This window comes from Hemiscyllium ocellatum, chromosome 10 (genome assembly GCF_020745735.1).
Source record: "Hemiscyllium ocellatum isolate sHemOce1 chromosome 10, sHemOce1.pat.X.cur, whole genome shotgun sequence".
Classification (NCBI taxonomy): Eukaryota; Metazoa; Chordata; class Chondrichthyes; order Orectolobiformes; family Hemiscylliidae; genus Hemiscyllium; species Hemiscyllium ocellatum.
In genome coordinates, this window is record NC_083410.1 from 81,722,625 (window position 1) to 81,740,609 (window position 17,985).

General features: G+C 39.7%; 1 protein-coding gene across 3 annotated transcripts in view; it reads left to right on the forward strand.

Moving 5' to 3' along the window:
* Positions 1-17,985, forward strand: part of map3k4 (mitogen-activated protein kinase kinase kinase 4) — a 211,545-nt gene that overhangs the window by 123,229 nt on the left and 70,331 nt on the right. For all 3 annotated transcript variants that reach the window (XM_060831662.1, XM_060831663.1, XM_060831664.1), the window contains exons 7-10: positions 603-719; positions 3,660-3,759; positions 3,886-3,969; positions 10,142-10,408. In XM_060831662.1, coding sequence (XP_060687645.1) covers positions 603-719; positions 3,660-3,759; positions 3,886-3,969; positions 10,142-10,408 — 568 coding nt within the window. The remainder of the gene's footprint in view (positions 1-602; positions 720-3,659; positions 3,760-3,885; positions 3,970-10,141; positions 10,409-17,985) is intronic.

The window sequence follows — 17,985 nt, forward strand, 5'->3', positions numbered from 1 at the left end:
AAAATGTGTTGCTGGTTAAAGCACAGCAGGTTAGGCAGCATCTCAGGAATAGGGAATTCGACGTTTCGAGCATAAGCCCTTCATCCTGATGAAGGGCTTATGCTCGAAACGTCGAATTCCCTATTCCTGAGATGCTGCCTAACCTGCTGTGCTTTAACCAGCAACACATTTTCAGCTGTGATCTCCAGCATCTGCAGACCTCATTTTTTACTCGTAAATTTAATTTGCGTAAATTTAATTTGCATAATTTTAAATGTTGATCTATTCGCTGGCTAAATAGTTTTTGAAGTTGTGAGAATTATGGTCAAATATTATGTATTTGTTTTAAAATCTAACTCTTTCAGATTTTAGTTCATCTGATGCTTTTTATAGGTTTTTTTACTATATGTGAAGAAGCTTTGTATTTTTTTTCACTGAAAACTTATTTCCCTTTTATTCAAAAGATGTTTCTTTCAAATGAAATTGATTTATTATTGTATACTTCAGGAGTTGGCTGTGAATTATGAGAAATTATAAATGACTCTACATTATTGTCTACTTGGCAGGTTTAAAGTGTTGAATGATTTGGAAAACACCTTGTAATTTTGTTTATCCCCAATTAGTGATATAGCTGGAATGTTACTGAAGTCCACTGGAGAGTTCTTAGATTCTGGACTTCAGCAAAGCTGTGATGAATTTTGGGCAAGTGCTGATGATAGTACTGCATCAGATGAAATCAGGTACTTATACAAATTTTTTAAAAATTACTATGCAAATATGTTCAGTGTTGTGATTTATATGAGTAGGTCAATTTTTTTTAGCAGGATTTATTTAAGTTACCTTGAGTTTTCAAATTGAATTCCAACATGACTTGCATTACTGTACTAGCATAATAATGAGTGAATGGATTTTACTTTGTTCTTGTTTTTGTAGTCATTTTCACTGAAGTTAGATGAGGTACCAATGTTTAAAAAGACCCCAATTGAAATGGGGGAAGCAGCAGGTAGAGACAGACGGACCTAGAGAAAGGAAATTGCTTTAACTGATGCTGCTGTGTGTAAACTGAGACACTTCTGACTACACTTTCTGTCGATGTTTTCTGATCGACTTGTTCAGAGGTTTTATTACACACTTCTGGAGTAGTTGGACATAAAACTGGGCTTCCTGGCCCAAAGGTAGGAACTCTATCACTGCACCACAAGAGCCCCCAGCACTTTCTGTAATATTTTAACTTGTGTCCCCTTGAGTCAGCAAACTATTTTGGATATTTATTTTCTAATCAACCTTTTCAGAGCAGTTATTAAAAACCCCTAGAATTGGTCGGACTGGAACTCAGGCCTTCTGGCCTTCTGTTCTGACAGAAGAACCTTTGCATTTCCTTTATTTTAAATAGGACAGTGGCACACCTATGCTTTTAGGTAATGACAGTATTTTGGTTGACTTTCACAGTTTTACATTTCCTGAACTTCCTCTTTTGATTGGAATTTCTGTAAGACTAAGTGATTAATTTATCCTTGAAAGGCTTTGTTCCAAGATACGTTTTTCTGCTTTTCTTTCAAAAATTCTCTTGAAGCACAGTTTTATTATCTTACTTGATTGAGAAGTGTCTTAAAATAATTCTATTTTACTTTAGAGGGATTTAATGTTAGATGTTTTCTAATCAGTCTGTTCAGATATATGATTGCATACTTCATAGAGTAGGTAGGACTTTAGCCCAACCTTTTAGTTCAGAGACAGGGATACTACCGCTCCACCGCAAGAGCCCCTGCGATATAAAGTTAGAGCTTTGTAAGAGTTATTTGAAAGGATTCATTAACTCTCATTTGCTTATAGGTGTGAGCTGCACCTCACTTGTACTGCTTACATCTCCTAATCAGACACCTGAGATTACCATTCCAGTGCAGGACTGAGAAGGTTGCACTGCCATAGCTGTAACCCTTGGATTTTGAAGGATATTGCCAGAGTTGGAGGATTTGAGCTGTAAGGAGAGATTGAATAGGCTGGGGCTGTTTTCCCTGGACCGTCAAAGGCTTATGGAGGTTAATAAAATCATGAGGGGCATGGATAGGATCAGTAGACAAAGTCTGTTCCCTGGGATCGTGGAGCACAGAACTAGAGGGCATAGGTTTAGGGTGAGAGGGGAAGGATATAAAAGAGACCTAAAGGGCAATTTTTTTCACACAGGGTGGTACGTGTATGGAATGAGCTGCCAGAGGAAGTGGTGCAACGTTTAAAAGGCATCTGAATTGGTATATGAATAGGAAGAGTTTAGAGGGATTTGGGATGGTTGCTGACAGGTGGTGCAAGATTGGTTTGGGTTTGTTTCTGTGTTGTACATCTGATTGTAAGAAGTAAATACCTGAAGAAGAACATGAGAGTTCTCCCCAGTATAATGATTCATGTTGATTTTCTTAAAATGACGTGTATCAAAGCTTTGTTGTCTTCCAATCATGAAAATTTGCAAGAGTACCAATTTCAGGGGGAAATCCAACCTTTGTGTTGTTTAGTGCTGGTTGGTTTTACAGGTGGATTCTGAAGGCATTGGCAAGGGAATGTACCCATTAATGCTACTCCACAGTTAAAATTTAAATTTAAATCAGACAGGTTGATTATAATTGGCTAGGACATTGCCCTGAGAAATGAACCAGAGTATACCTATCAAAATTTTTTAACTTAAAAAGAGTGCAGTGTGTGTACATCCTTTCTGTCTACAAAGAAGAGGGCCTTGTGTGTTAATATGTGTTGCTTCCATACTGCATGCCTAATGCATGATCCTAAATTGATTGCCAGCATAATTCTTTGCGCATGAAATGATGTTTTCTTGCTGAGAATGACTTGTTGCGTTGATATTAAAAAAATCCTAAAATTAAAAAAAAGTTAGAAGGAACAAAACCAACAACCATTAATCTCTATATTCCATGGACTAAAACACCAGATTATAAAATGATTTGGATTCTGTGTGTTTTCATTAGATCTCACTAATTGTGGTACTATGTAAAGTTGCTTTCTTCAGTTCTTTTTTTTTATCCTCAATGGTGTTTGGAATTTCCCACAATGTTGTTTCCTCTCTGTAATCTAATCTAATTGATCTTCACAGCATATATAATGAAATTATTTTTGACGTAATTTCTTGAATGTTGTTTTTGAAAGTGTCCAGTTGTGTGTTGCCATTTGCAATTCATATAGCTGGACAGACAAATTCTGCATTCCCAATGATTTTTAAATCTGTTTGTGTTGATTTGACTGAGAAGGAAATGGAAACCAGACAAGTCCTGTCCTGACAAGTTTATCATCACATGCTTAATTATTGTAAATGTAGAGGGAGAGCAGATTCTTCCTAGGATTGGGCTCAGAAAAGGAAGAGAGGAAGAATGAAAAGGAAGAGAGATGAAAAGTTAATGCAAATTTGTAAAGTAGTTTACGTCAGGCTGTATAATTCTTTTGTATATTAAAGCAATTGAAGGATGTAAAGCAGTTACATTAGTGATTTCAAAAGAACATAATTAAGATAAGTTTTTGGGACTTTCTGAAGGTACTACATAATCTTTTGCCCCCTTTGAAGTAGTGAAAAACTGGGTGGTTTAAAAGGTTTGAGAGTGCAAAATTGATATTATTTTCTTCCTTTTATTGATTTTGTGCAATTAGTGATTTTCTAAAAAAATATATCATTGTCTTTACAGAAGGTCTGTTATCGAGACTAGTCGCGCATTAAAAGAGCTCTTTCACGAAGCTCGGGAGAGAGCATCCAAAGCTCTAGGATTTGCTAAAATGCTAAGAAAGGTAATATATATGTACATACATACAGCATTTGTGAAACACACATTGCTATGGTGTAGTAAAATATTCCATTTTTCTTTTTGTAGAGAATGTAGAAATTTATCACAAAACTCCATTTTTCTTATTTAGGACCTAGAGATAGCAGCAGAATTTACTTTGTCAGCTCCTGTGCCAGAAGTTTTGGAAGCTCTTAAAACAAAAAAATATGTCCAGGTAACGTTTTTATTTTGAAAATTGTCTGTCAATTTCCATACTGAAACTGAGATGCATTTACAGTCATGGAACATTAACTTAAGAGGAAGAGATTCTTGGTTTCTCGCATTTAGCTGAGAGAGCTGATAATATGTTCAAAAACTTAAAACTGAGGCAATGTGAATTTAATGTTGTCGATCCAATGATGTATTTGGTTATCCGGTATTTGTTTACAGAGTTGTTAATGAAGCCAAGGTTGGTTTTGTTCTAATTTTAAAGTTTTATTTTCATATTTGTTTGATTATCTGCACCCATTCCTAGTTGTTTACTGAACATTTTAAAAATAATTTTAACACTTTGAATACTACAGTTTAACTCTCCGATTGATATTATGAAGTATTATGCATTTTTTTAGCTTAACTACTTTGACGTGCTTCATTTTGACCACCCATTGCATGATCTTGGTAGATGAAACATTCTGTCTGCAGCATTAACATATATGTATATGTATCTGATAAAAGTTATGCATGATATCTTCAATATGTACACCAAATTTGAATGCAGCATTTATTATGTGGAACTTCTTTCTTTTAACCTGTAGTTTGTAGAGTTGTAAACAGTCAAGAGTGATATTTATTCCAGTATCCAGAAGAATTTTATTGATAAACGAAGCTCTGCAATGACTTAGCCAAGCATATGTCTCATTCATTCTCCACAACAGCTAAAAATATTTGAGAACAAAGTGAATACAAACATTCTGAAAAAATGAAAATGTATATTTCCAAAATGCAGTGCAGATCTATATGAAAGTGATTTTAAAAAAACACTTGAGGGCAAATCTTTTACACAGTGGATGGATCGCGTGAGGAATGAAATTCGTGATGAAATGGTGGATACGAGCACCGTTATTATGATTAAAAGATAGTTGCATAAATACATGAATTGAAAATGTTTGGTGGGATATGGACCAGGAGCAGGCAGGTGGGACTAGTTTAGCTTGGGATTATGTTCAGCATGGACTGGTTGACCAAAGGCCCTGTTTCTGTGCTGTATGACTTGTATATAAGATTTCTTCCTTTTAGGCTTAACTTGGGTTCCAAACAGAAATTATGCTTTGGTCCAAGAATTGGTTAGTTAAGTTGGTTTTTATGTCCTAATGTTTTGTTTGAACTCTGTTGGGAGAATTCACATGTGTACTTTGTGCTTATAACCTAGTATGTGCCACTTTCAGTACCAACCTCTGATGTGCTTTCCCCTCTTGAAATATATGCATTGCATCCTTAGTTGAAGCTGCATATCTTCATTCTTGTCACAGTTTTGGGGATTATCTGTACTAGTGGTGACTAATGGGATGTTGACAGACCACATTCTCGTCCAATCTCCAAATCTAGTGGATATTCCATTGTGCCTCTGGCAGGTTTTCTCACCTTCCTGTTTCCCTTCAGCTCCTTGTTGTTATGAGTTATGCGAGCCCTTTAGATGGACCACCCGATCCAGTATCCAGCTCAAACACTTTACATTTTGCCTATCTTTTCTAATATTTGCCTTAATGTTGCAAAAATTCATATAGCTGGTCTCTAGAATGTTATTAGAAGAATGAGAAGTGATCTAATTGAAATACACAATTCCTAAAGGGCTTCATGAAAGGTACTTCTTTCCCCTGGTTGAGAAATCTAGAACTGGATCACAGTATCAGAACAAAGGTTTGGCAATTTTTGAGATGAGAATTACTTCATTCAAAACTTCACTATTTTCAACCTTTGAGCATCTATAGATGCTCAACCGTTGAGTATATTGAAGACAGAAGCCAATAGACTTTTAGTATAAGGCTAGATGAGAAGAGTGCAGGAATCAATATTTGAGGTAGAAGATCTTGTTGAATAGGGGAACAGAGTTAAAAGGGTAAGTAATGCACTCCTCATTCTTTATGTTAGAGTGTGCAGCTTGCTACAAACAATCGTTATTTTAAAACTAATGAGATAATTCTGTACGAGGTTTTAAAAAAAACCCGTACATCAGTCAGAGAATTTTCATTTCTCAGTTGATACAGAAAAAACCAGTCTGTTAGAGGGAGGTTTTTCTGTGGAGTCCTCTTTTCTTCTTCCTCTTGTGGTTGGATGGATAGCTGAACCTCATCTTCCATGTTCATTTAGTTCTTTCCCTTGTGGTTCACTCTAGATGGTTTAACAGCAGCAGCTTACTCCATTAATTCACAGGCCAAACTGGGAGAATGGTACTCTGCAGGGTATCTAGACCCCACTAAATTGCAAAAGGGTTATGGTGTGGAAGGAGCCCATTCAGCCCATCGACTCTTCTCTGGACCTTCAAATGAGCGTTGTGACTTGGTGCCATTCTCGTGCCTTTTCCCCATATCTTTCCAGATTGTGCCTGTCTTAGCAACCCTCCACCATTCTCTTGAATGCCTTAATGGAACCTGGCTCTATCACACTTCTACGCAGTACATTCCAGACCAAAAATCGCTCATTGTGTGAAAAAGATTTTTTTCTCAATCACACTTCGAAGGCATTTGGATGGGTACATGAATAGGAAGGGTTTGGAGGGATGTGGGCTGGGTGCTGGCAGGTGGGACTAGATTGGGTTGGGATATCTGATTGGCATGGATGGGCTGGACCGAAGGGTCTGTTTCCAAGCCGTACATCTCTATGACTGTATGTTACATTTGCAAATCAATTTAAATCTGTGGCCCCTTATTCTTAATCATTTTGGAACTGGGAATTGTTTCTCCTGATCTACTCTATCCAGACCACTCATAACTTTGAAAACTTCTATCGGATAACTTCTTTGCTGTATTTCTCCAAGGTGAACAGTCTTCATATGAAAAATTTCTCATTTCTCAAACCATCCTTCTAAATTACTTCTGAGCATTCTCCAGAGCATTAGCACATTTCCTTTAATATGGCACACACAACTGAGCTGAGATCTAACAAATAACTTGTGCAAGTTCAGCATCACCTCCTTGCTCTTTTACTCAGTGCCCTTTTAAAATTGCACCCTTTATTTTATGTCTGTCCATGTTCTTCCTATCAAGATATATTACACTTTTCTGCATTGAACATGATCTGCTGCCTATCCTCCCACTTTGCCAACTTGTCTTTTAGAAGTTTGACACTGTTGTTCTCAATGTACAGTGCTTCCAGATTTCCTATTATCTGCAAACCTGAAAATTATATCTTGCACACTAATATCTACATCATTAATGTATATTAGAAAAAGCAAGAGCCCTGATCTCGATCTTTGGGGAGTACTACTACAAACCTTTTCTCCAGCCTGAAGCATATTCATTAAATGTTACACTGTTTTTCCTATCAATCAACCAATTTTGTATATGTGTAGCTATTATCCCTTTATTCTATGAGCTAGAACTTTTCTCTCAAGTCTGCATCACTGTATTGGATGTGCTGTGGAGGTCCGTGTACACTGGATCAATAGCATTTCCATCATTAGGTCTTTCTGTTACTTCCAAAAAAAAAATCCAGCAAGTTAGTTCATTACAATTTCCCCTTTTAGTGATTCATGCTGGCTTTTCCTAGTCGATCCACCTTTTATCCATGTGACTACTTTTTTAAATTCACTCCGGGATCCATCCCGAATAATTCTTTCTCGAAGTTTCCTCATCATTGAAATTAAACTGGCTGGTCTGTGTGTTTACTAGGTTATCCTTTCAATCTTTCTTGAGATAAGGGCGTGATGTTTGCAGTTGTCCAATTTTCTGGCACCTCCCCAAGTCCGGGAAAGATTGAAAGATTATGGCCTATGCCCCTGCAATTTCCACACACACTCTTCCTTCGTTATCCTAGGATGCATGTCACCAGGTCCTGGTGCCCTATAAACTTTTAAGTGCTATCATTATCTTGTAAACCTGAGTAACTAACCATCTGTGCCTATAATTCTCCATCCTATTTGCTATATTCCATGTATTCACATACGTGCACGCTAAATCTGATTTAGACTTCATTACTTTCTCTGACTAAACTTATTAACTTATTATTCTCTATGCTAGTGTTAGATATCTCTTAGTATTTTGTGAACTTTGGTATTCCTCTCTCATACTTTTCCTTGGTTCTGACACTCCTACCAAGTTAGTTGAAAACCCTCCTACCAGGAAAATGCTTGGCATGGAGCTCGGTGCAGTTCAGTTCAGGTGCACCTGCTTGGCTTGTCCACCCAGAGCCAATCTCAGTATCCACAGAATCCGGAGCCCTGACTTTGCAGCTGCACTGCTCTTCTGTTTCATCCTCCTCCTCCTGTACTCTCACGTAGCATTGAAAGTATTCCGAAAGTTATTACGTTTTATGTCTTGCTTGCTGGTATTCTAAGTAGCTTCCTAAACTCTGATTGCAGGACCACATTCCTTCTGGCTGTTCACACTTCCCAGAAGAATGTCCCCTCTGACATCTTTGACACCAGGGAGACGTCATACCATTCTAAAGTCACATCCATGGCACCTGTCTGTTTTCCTAACTAATTAATCATCTATCGCTGTTGATCTTCTTTTCTTCTTCCTTCCCTCCAGTATAGCTGAACTGCTTATGGTGCCACACATGTGGCTCTGACTGCATTTCCTTGAGGAACTAGCACCCTTTAGCTTTTAAAATAGAAAATTGATTTGCATGTTAGACCCATGGCTCCTGTACTATATACTTGTTTCTCTTGGATTGCCTGGCTGTCACCCATTCCCTTTTGGCCTTCAGGCCCTTGACCACTTCTCTGAATGTGCTATCCACATACATCTCGATGTTGTGGATATGCTACATGCCTCAAGCTGCCACTTCGGCTGTCAAACCTGTGGCTCAATAGCGCTTCCTGGACATGTGATTTGCAAGGACACCAGTAAGGTTTGTGACTTCCCACCTATTAGAATAGAATAGAATCCCTGTGGTGTGGAAGCAGGCCGTTTGGCCTATTGGGATTGCACCAAACTCTGAACATCATACCACCCAGACCTGAACTACCACTCATTCCACTTGACTGAGCTATACTGCTTCATTTTAATTTTATTTCCCTCACTTTCACTTTATTCTGCTTTGTAATACTTATATTATTTATTATATTACTGACTTTCCCTTATTCTCCCTTATCCCTGATGTTTCTCAGTTGAATCTAATTACCTTTCTCAAGAATACAAGAGCAACCGCTTGGGTGGGTGTAGCAGTGGTAATGGTATTCCTTTACTAATTCTGCGAGCAGTCACGTGCTATCTGTAAGCTTTATCTGTACAGGTACAGAAGGTCCTGCAGATCATCCACTGCAGTCATTTGGATCTCTGGTTGTTTTGCCAAACTGCTCTGAGCAGATGTGCAAGATTTTGATAATGTGACTCTTGCTGATCTGGGAGTTATACAGATCCCTATATCATGGGCTGTTATCAATCTAAAATCTCTACACTGGGATTTAACGCTTTTATTGATAGCATGCACCATGTGAGAAAGGAATGATCATGTAGGTCAGAGAATCCCTACAGTGTTGAAGCAGGCCATTCAGCCCATAGAATTCACACTGCCCTTTTGAAGAGGAAACCTATGCAGATACGGGCAGAATGTGCAAACTTCACACAGTAACCCAAGGCTGGAACCATACCTGGGTCCCTGGCGCTTTGAGGCAGCAATGTTCACCATTGAGCCACTGTGCTGCTCATAATGATCTTTTGACTAACAATAGTTATGGTTATGTGACTAATTGTTCTAATGTTACTTTGAATGATAAATAATGTTGGGTCCTGGACGAATAAAGTTTTGTATAGGAAACACTTTTGATCCTAATATTTTGATAAGTCATGAGGGGCATGGATAGGATGAACAATCAAGATCTTTTCCCTGGGTTAGGGGAGGCAAAAACTAGAGGACATAGGTTTAAGTGAGAGGGGAAAGATTTAAAAAGCAACTAAGGGGCACCTTTTTCACACAGAGGATGGTGTGTGTCTGGAATAAGTCTGCCCCACAAAGTAGTGGAGGCTGGTACAATTAAGTATTTAAAAGGCATCTGGATGAGATACATGAATGTGAATGGTTTAGGGGGATATGGGCCAAGTGCTGTCAGATGGGACTAGATTGATTCAGGATATCTGGCCAGCAGGGACAAATTGTACTGAAGGGTTTGTTTTCCACACTGTACATCTCTATGACTCTCAGTGGCTGATACGAGTATAACTTCAATGCCATTCTTTTCCTTTCAGGTTCAAATCCCTGGTCTAGAGAACCTGCATATTTTTGTTTCGTTTGAGCTTGCAGAGCGAAAGTCTCAAATACTTCAGCTGCTTAGTGCGACAGCTGGCAAGGACTGCTCAAAGGAATCCGATGAATCAGTGGATGAAGCTTGCTTGCTTCTTGTAAAAGATGACCCTAAGGATAAAGAGCAGGAAGATAATTGGAAATTGTGGGGAGGCCAGTCAATCAAAGTACTGCCACAGGTAGAAACTATGGATACATTAAGAAGCATGGAGGTATGTGTCTTAAAATTAAACATGCATCACTAGTCTGAAAATACTTTGAAATGATTGCAAACAATCTCATAAAATATGCCATGTACTTTAATCAATAGACTATAAAATGGATTAAATAAAGGATACAGTTAGTTAAAATATTATCAGCTTTTATGCCTTTAATGTCATGAAGTGTTTAGAGGTGCTTCCTAGGAGCATTAAGCAGCAAGGAAAGGAAAAGGGGTGATAAGCTCGGCAGTGGTGAGGGCAGAAGTCAAGTTTGTGAACTTAGTTAACACTAGCAAATTTTTGCATGATTTTTATTGGTGATCTGGAGTTTGAAGTACGGTGGTGCTGATTAGTTGTTAGTCTGGATTGTAATTTTCAGTTTAATGCTCTTTAGGCAAATACAGATAAATATAGCTACTTAGAAATTGCTGAAGCTGATTAAAGAGCATTGGGATGTGGAGGCTGTGACGGTAGAGAAAGGAATAGGCTTGGTGAGGATGGCTATACTGTAGTGGAACTAGATTACACAGTGTAGTGTGGGAGGAACTGAAGCTCTGAGGGTGTTTTGGAGATTGGAAGCACGTGATTTATGTACTGTGGGGAGGGAACTAGATTCTGAGTCACTGGTAGGTGCAGAGGAAAAGGAAGAACAGTACTGAGTAATCATCTGATGTGAAAAGGAATTTCTGTCATATTGTGTTAGAGATGAAGATGCAGGAGAGCAAATAGAGAAATAGTAGGGAGTGGAGGTAGATTTGGAAGAGAAATACTGAAGCCCACTGAAGGAAGTAGAAAGGATAGAGGGAGTGATTCAGTATAAATTGAAGGCCAAGGGATTTAGAAATTTTAGGTTCAATTTCATAAAGCATGTTACCAAACTTGTGTGTCTCTTTTGTCTGTTTTAATTCTTATTCCTTTTCCCTTAAATTCCTTCTGTTTATTTCTTCTCTCCTACAACCCACGTTCTAACCTTCAGCTCTCTATTCCCATTTTGTTCTTTGGCACATCCTTCTTCTCACCTAAATTCTTCCCAAGGTCTCTGCCTTTTTGTTACCCATCCCTTCTCCAAAGAAAGTATGTGGAACAGCTCATATGAATGGACTGAAGTGAGCACATAAACAGGCCAGGTAACATTGAAGCTGAATAAATGAGCCAGTAAATTTCTAGGTGAATGAGCAAGCAGGCAGGCTCTGATAATGCTAGAGTGCTAATCTCTGAATCATTCCCAGTGTCATGCTTGTATGAAGTTAGGGACTATCAGTGTGTTATTTGAGCATGATGTAGGAGAGCAGATTTCACATTCTTGGTATGTTGGGAATAGTTCTGAAGCTCCAGCCACCTAATCAAAAGGATTGGGAAAAATGGGACTAATATATTCAGCGTGGTCCACTTATGTAGCTTTTTAAGTAAATTGGTTGGAAAGTTCAGAACCTCGTATGGGAAGAAATGGAGACTAGGGTCCATGAAGGACAGTCTGTGTAGAGAGGTAAGTGAAGTAATGTCATGTTAGGAAGGAATGGTCTAAAAAAAGCTGCGAAGGATGTAAAATAAAGTGTAAAATGTATACGTAATTATACAAAGTATGAAGAATAGGTTGGTGAACTGGAAACAACTGTATAGGGTATGATGTAATGGCAATACTGTGGTTTGGATTAAAAGTGGTGAGGAGCGCCTGCCTTCAGAAGAAGGGGAAATGGCACAGCAGTTCTGATTAGAGTTGACTTTTTAGTGTTGGAAAGAGAAGATCTTCTCAACATTTCCAAACAATATCCTTTGCACATACTCAACCCTATGAAGTGTCATTTTTGACTTTGTTTAATTTCTTACTTAACTGACTCTTTCTAGTTTTAATAACTGAGAGACTTCTATCCAGTTTGATGGCCTAAGTATTTTTTGAATTCTGACAGCTTGAAAACTTCTATACAAGAGGGGGTACAGAAAATGTTTACCAGAATATGTATAAAAGTTGCCTAGTATAGGGGATTTTAGCTATGATGAAAGGTTGGAGAGACTAGGTTTGTTTTCAATGGAACGCAGGAGGTTGAGGGGCTACCTAAGTTTGAGATTGTGAATGGCATGGATGGAGTGGGAAGTATGAGGCTTTTTCCAGGGTGGAGGGGTCAATTACTAAGGGGACACAGATTAAATTTGAGAGCCGGAGGGGTGGGGAGTTTAAAAGAGATGAATAAGGTGAATTTTTCTACACAGTTTTGAGTGCCTGGTACGTGTTGCCAGACCAGGTGGTGGAAGCAGATTCACAAGCAGTATTCAAGAGTTACCTGGACGAATACATGAATAGAAAGGGAATAGAGGCATACGGATCCTGTAAGTGAAGACAGTTTTAGTATTGAAGGGCAAAAACGTGTCAGCGCAGGCTTGAAGGCTGAAGGGTCTGATTCTGTATTATTGTTCTTGTTGTTCCAATTTGAAACTGTAAAAGAAACTGGTTAGACCACAACTAGAGTAGGATGTTCAGTTCAGGTCACTGTACTTTAGGATGCACATAAAGGTCCTTTAGAGGGTACAGAGGAGACTGAACAGAATTATTCCAAGGATGAGGGACCTTGTTTGCAAGGTTTGATTGGTGAAGTTAGGGTTGTTCTCTTTGGAGCAAAGATGATTAAGGTGAAGTTTGATATGAACTTATGAGATTATGACAGGTTCATATAAAGCAGGCAAAGCAATTTTGTTCCTGTTAATGATAAAAGGATGAGGGGGGACTAATTTAAGGTTTTAGCTGAGGGAAGGTAGATGGTGTAGTGATGATGTCACTGGGTTCGGACTCCAGAGGTCTGTGTCAATGCACTGGGGGCATGGATTGTCTGACCCATGGTGGTGCAATTTTACTTCGCTTGTTAAATCAGAGACTAAAAGCTAGTCATAATCAGACCATTGCCTTAAAATACATCTGGTTCACTCATGTGTTTGCAACTCTAGACTCAAGCATTGTGCTTTAACACTGCAATACTCTTTAAAATAGCCAAATAATCCTTACAGTTGTATCAGAGTCCTGACCCCTTTAAAAAGAAAAGGACAGAAATCAGACAGCCTACCTGGTATTGTCATTTCCAGTGCCTAATACAATCTCAAATCCAATCTCACCAACCCTGCAAGTTATCTTTATCACTCTTTAGGGGTTGATGCCAAAATTGCACAAGTTGACCTGCAGACTAGTCAAGCCATAGCCTGACGTAGTGAGTCATTGAATCATACTTTGGAGAAATGTCCCAGACATTTGATGTGGTCTAAATGGACTTTAACAAGGCTTTTGATGAGATCCTTCAGGGCAGACTGGTCCAGAAAGTAAGAGCCTATAGAATGCAAGGTAAAGTGTATTGTTGGATCCAAAATTGGCTAACAGGAAGCAGAAGGTAATGGGAGAGGGATGTTTCTGTGACTATTTCAATTGGAGTTCAAAAGAGCTCAGTGCTGGGTCCCTTGATGTTTGTGGTGTACATTTAATGATTTGGAGTTAAATGTGGGGTGTGGATATGATCAAGACATTAATGGATGTTACAAGGAGGATTGCTGTTAACTGCAGGTGGATATCAAAGGACTAGTCAGGTGTGCAGAACAGTGGCAAGTGGAACTCAACACAGAAAAATTAGGTAACCCAGTTGAGGAGGCCTAGGATAAAGTGAGGACTGCAGATGCTGGAGATCAGAGTCAAGAGTGTAGTGCTGGAAAAGCACAGCAGGTCAAGCAGCAGCCGAGGAGCAGGAGAGTTGACATTTTGGGCATAAGCCCTTCGTCAGAAATCGGTTGAGGAGGCCTACCAAGGTAAAGAATTACACAATGGTAGGATCCAAGAAAGTACTGAAGATTAGAGGGGCCTTGGTATACATGCTCACAGATCCTTGTGCAGCAGGATCAAAGACAGGGTGGGCTACTTGCCATTATTAGCCAAGACACACAATGCAAGAGCATGGAGGTTATGTTGAAACTGTGTAAAACGCTGAAGACCACAACTGGAGTACTGCATACATTTCTGGTCGCCACATTATATGGATGTGATTTGATGTGATGTGATTGCACAAGAGGATGTGGAGAAAGTTTATCAGGATGCTGCCTTAGCTGGAGAGGCTGAGCTATGAAGAAAGATTGGATAAGCCAAGAATGTTTTACTTGGAGAATTGAAGAGGACTTGATAAAGTTGTATAAGATTATAAGATTGAGGGGCATAGAGAGTTTGAGTAGGAGATCCCATTTTCCACTAATAAAGGGGTCGCTGAACAGGGGGGGATGTAGATTTAAGGTAAGAGGTAGAAGGCTAAGAGGTGAATTGAATTGCCCCCCCCCCCCCCCCCGGTGAGTTGTGGAAGTTTGGAATTCACAGCCTGAAAGGATGATTGAGAGACAGAAATTCTCAGAACTGTTGAGCAGTATTTAGATGTTCATTTGCATATGGGCTAAAAGTAAAATTGGATTAGTGTAGTCAGGTCTTTGTTTTCGATATGTACGAGATGAGCTGAAGGCCCTCCTTCTCCGTCCTAAAGGCCTGAGTATGTATCACCATCACAATGCTTGGGTATGCCCTGTTTTACTGACAACCAGACCTGTAACCATGTTGTTTACAATCTGAAGGAACATGCTGTAGGAATCTCCAATCTTGAGTTTGAACCCATGAAGCTTTATGACATTAGGTAACAGACAGGCAAACAAATATCTTACTGTGGAGACCCCCTCCATACCCCCACACAGGTGCACGCAGAGCTGATGAAACACTACCTCTCCATTCACCAATTCATAAAGAGATTGGGAGGTGGCAGTTGCTCAGAATACACCCTGGATGGCCCTTCAATGACCATCACCAAATTGCGTATTAGCAGCATTAATCTCACCAATTTACATATCACCAATTCAGTTGACCAGGATAGTATTAATTGGAACAACTGTTGTACAATCCAAGTGGAGACAAAGGCCTGTCTTTCGCATTGAGGATACCCTCAGCTGTGTTATGTGGCTACCACTGGGCTAGGTTTCCTTTTGATCCAATATTTCAAAATGTAGGCACACATAAGGTTTTGTAGGTCATCAGCAAAATTATACTTAACCACAATCTGTAACCCAGAGACCCTGCGTGTTCCTCACTCTATCATTATCACTACACTTAAATATCAACTCTGCTTTAATAAAGTATGTAGGATATGCCAAGAGCAGCCCCCATCTTACCTATAAACAGGGTATCAACTGGGTAAAGCTAGCATGCAGGACTACTTGTATGGCAAACATTGGATACATTGTGTAGTAGACAGAACTAAGCATCACGCAACCAATGAATCAGACTTAAGCTTTGCAATCCTGGTGGTTGATGATTAAATAACCAACATAAATATACCCTCTTTACGAAAGCAAAGTGCAGCACATGCTGGAAATCTGCTACAAACACTGAAAATGGGGACGCTCTGTTGGTCTGGCAATATCTGTGGAGAGAGAAAAACAAAGTTAACGTTTCAATTACAGTATGACCCTTCAGTACTATAAGGGATTTGAAATGGCTTTTTATTGTTTTAGCAGAGGTGACAGAGGGGTGATGGGAGCAAGCGGTCTGTAGGCCAAGTTCAAAAGATAAAGGGGTTGTGAATGTTGGTGGAAGAGAAAAGGAGCTGCAAAATCAGTGGAATTTCAGGTTGAGAATGGATCCTCTCTGCTGAGAACAAAAGATAAGGCTGAGAACAAAAGATGAAGGGTAGCCAGGAGGTGGGGGAAGGGAGGAGAAAGAGGGGTGGGTGACATTTAAGACAATGTAGGAAAAATGGAGAACAGATGTCATGTGGTCAGGCTCTGAAGTTATGCAATTCAATATTGAGTACTAGAGGCTTTAACGTGCCTAAAGTGGAAATGAGATGTTGTTCCTTGAGCTTGTGTCATGTTCCATTGGGACATTGCAGCAAGCCAAGGAATGTGATGTTAGAATGAGAGCAAGATGATTTAATGGAATAACGAATAATTTAAAGGTTGGGGCCATTCCAGTGGAAGGGTTCTGTGTAGAGTCGCCCAGTATGCGTTTGATCTGGTCAGTGTAAAGAAGACCACAGTTTGAGCAACAGGTGTTTCACCTAGGAGTGTTTTGAACCTTGGACAGTGACGAGGGAAGAGGTGAATGGGCAAGTGTTGCACCTTCTACAGTTGCATAGGAAGGTATCATGAGGCAGTGAGGAAATGTTAGGAATGAGCGAGGCAGTCATCGAGGGACCAGTCCATGTGAAATGCTAACAGTGGAGGAGAGGGCAAGATGTGTTTGGTGGCATCTAGGAAGTTGTGGAAGTTGCAAAGGATGATCCTTTGAATGGGTCATTAGTAGTTTAGAAAGAGGGAGCTAGGCAAACCCAGTCATTGCTTGAGAAGAGGGGATGAGGACAGAATTGAGGAAGATGATTCAGACACAGTTGAAGGCCTTTCAACCTCAGTGGGAGTGGAATCCCTGCTTGAGGTGGAAGTGGTCATGTCAGAGCCATCCCAATAGACATTAGCATAAACGGAGCAGATGTGACGGAGTAACTTTGGAGAATGGAATGGAATCCTTGGAAATAGCAGCATACGAAACAGTATATTTGAGGTGTCTGTGGGCTTTTAATGGGTATCAGTGGACACCTATCTCCAAAACTGAAACCAGTGAAGTCAGTGAAGGGTCAGAGAAGGAGGTAACAGAAAAGAATTTTGAAGCAAAATTGACGAATTGTTCCAATTCTGGATGAGGGTAGGACACAGCTCTGGGATGCGATGCGCAAAGGGTGGTGGAAATCTGAATGCATTGTCTGGGAGGGCAGTTAAGGCAGGAAACCTCACAACCGTCAAAAGTACATATATGAGCACTTGAAATGGCATAACATTCCAGGCTATGGACCACGTGCTGGAAAATTGGGATTAATGTAGAAAAGTTGGCACAGATTATATGGGCCAAAGAGTCTCTTCTGTGCTGTATAAAACTGTTGCATCGTCGCTGTATTGGAGAAAGAGTTGTTGGTGGTGGCCCAAGTAGAGACCCATGTACCCAACAAAGAGGCAGGCATTGCTGGGACCCAAACAGATCCCACAGAGACACCTTTGACTTGGAGAAGTTGAGATGAGTTAAAGGAGGAGTTCAAAGCAAGGATGAGCTCAGCCTGACAAAGGAGGCTGGTGGTGGATGGAGATTGAACAGGCCTCTTTTCAAGTAAGAGGTAAAAGGCCTTCAGACCTTCCTGTTGGGGAACGTAGAGGGATTGTCATGGTGAAGAGGAAGTGGCTTGTGTTAGAAAACTAGAAGTTGTGGAATTAATGTAATACATTGGATATTCCTATCCTTGAAAATGAGGAGATCCAGCACATTTGTGTCAAAGATAAGACTGAAGCATTGACATTTGTGAGACCTCTTTGGCAGTATTATGTTCAGTTCTGGCCACCTTACTACAGGAAGGATATTATTAAATTGGAGAGGGTTCAGTAAAGATTTACTAGAATGTTGCCAGGAGTGGAGGGTTTGAGTTATAAAGATAGGCTTGGACTCCTAAGAGTGTAGGAAATTGAAGGGTGAACTTAGAGGTTTATATGAGGGGTATGGAAAGGGTGAATAGCAAGGGAATTTTCCCTCGGGTGCTGGAGTTCAA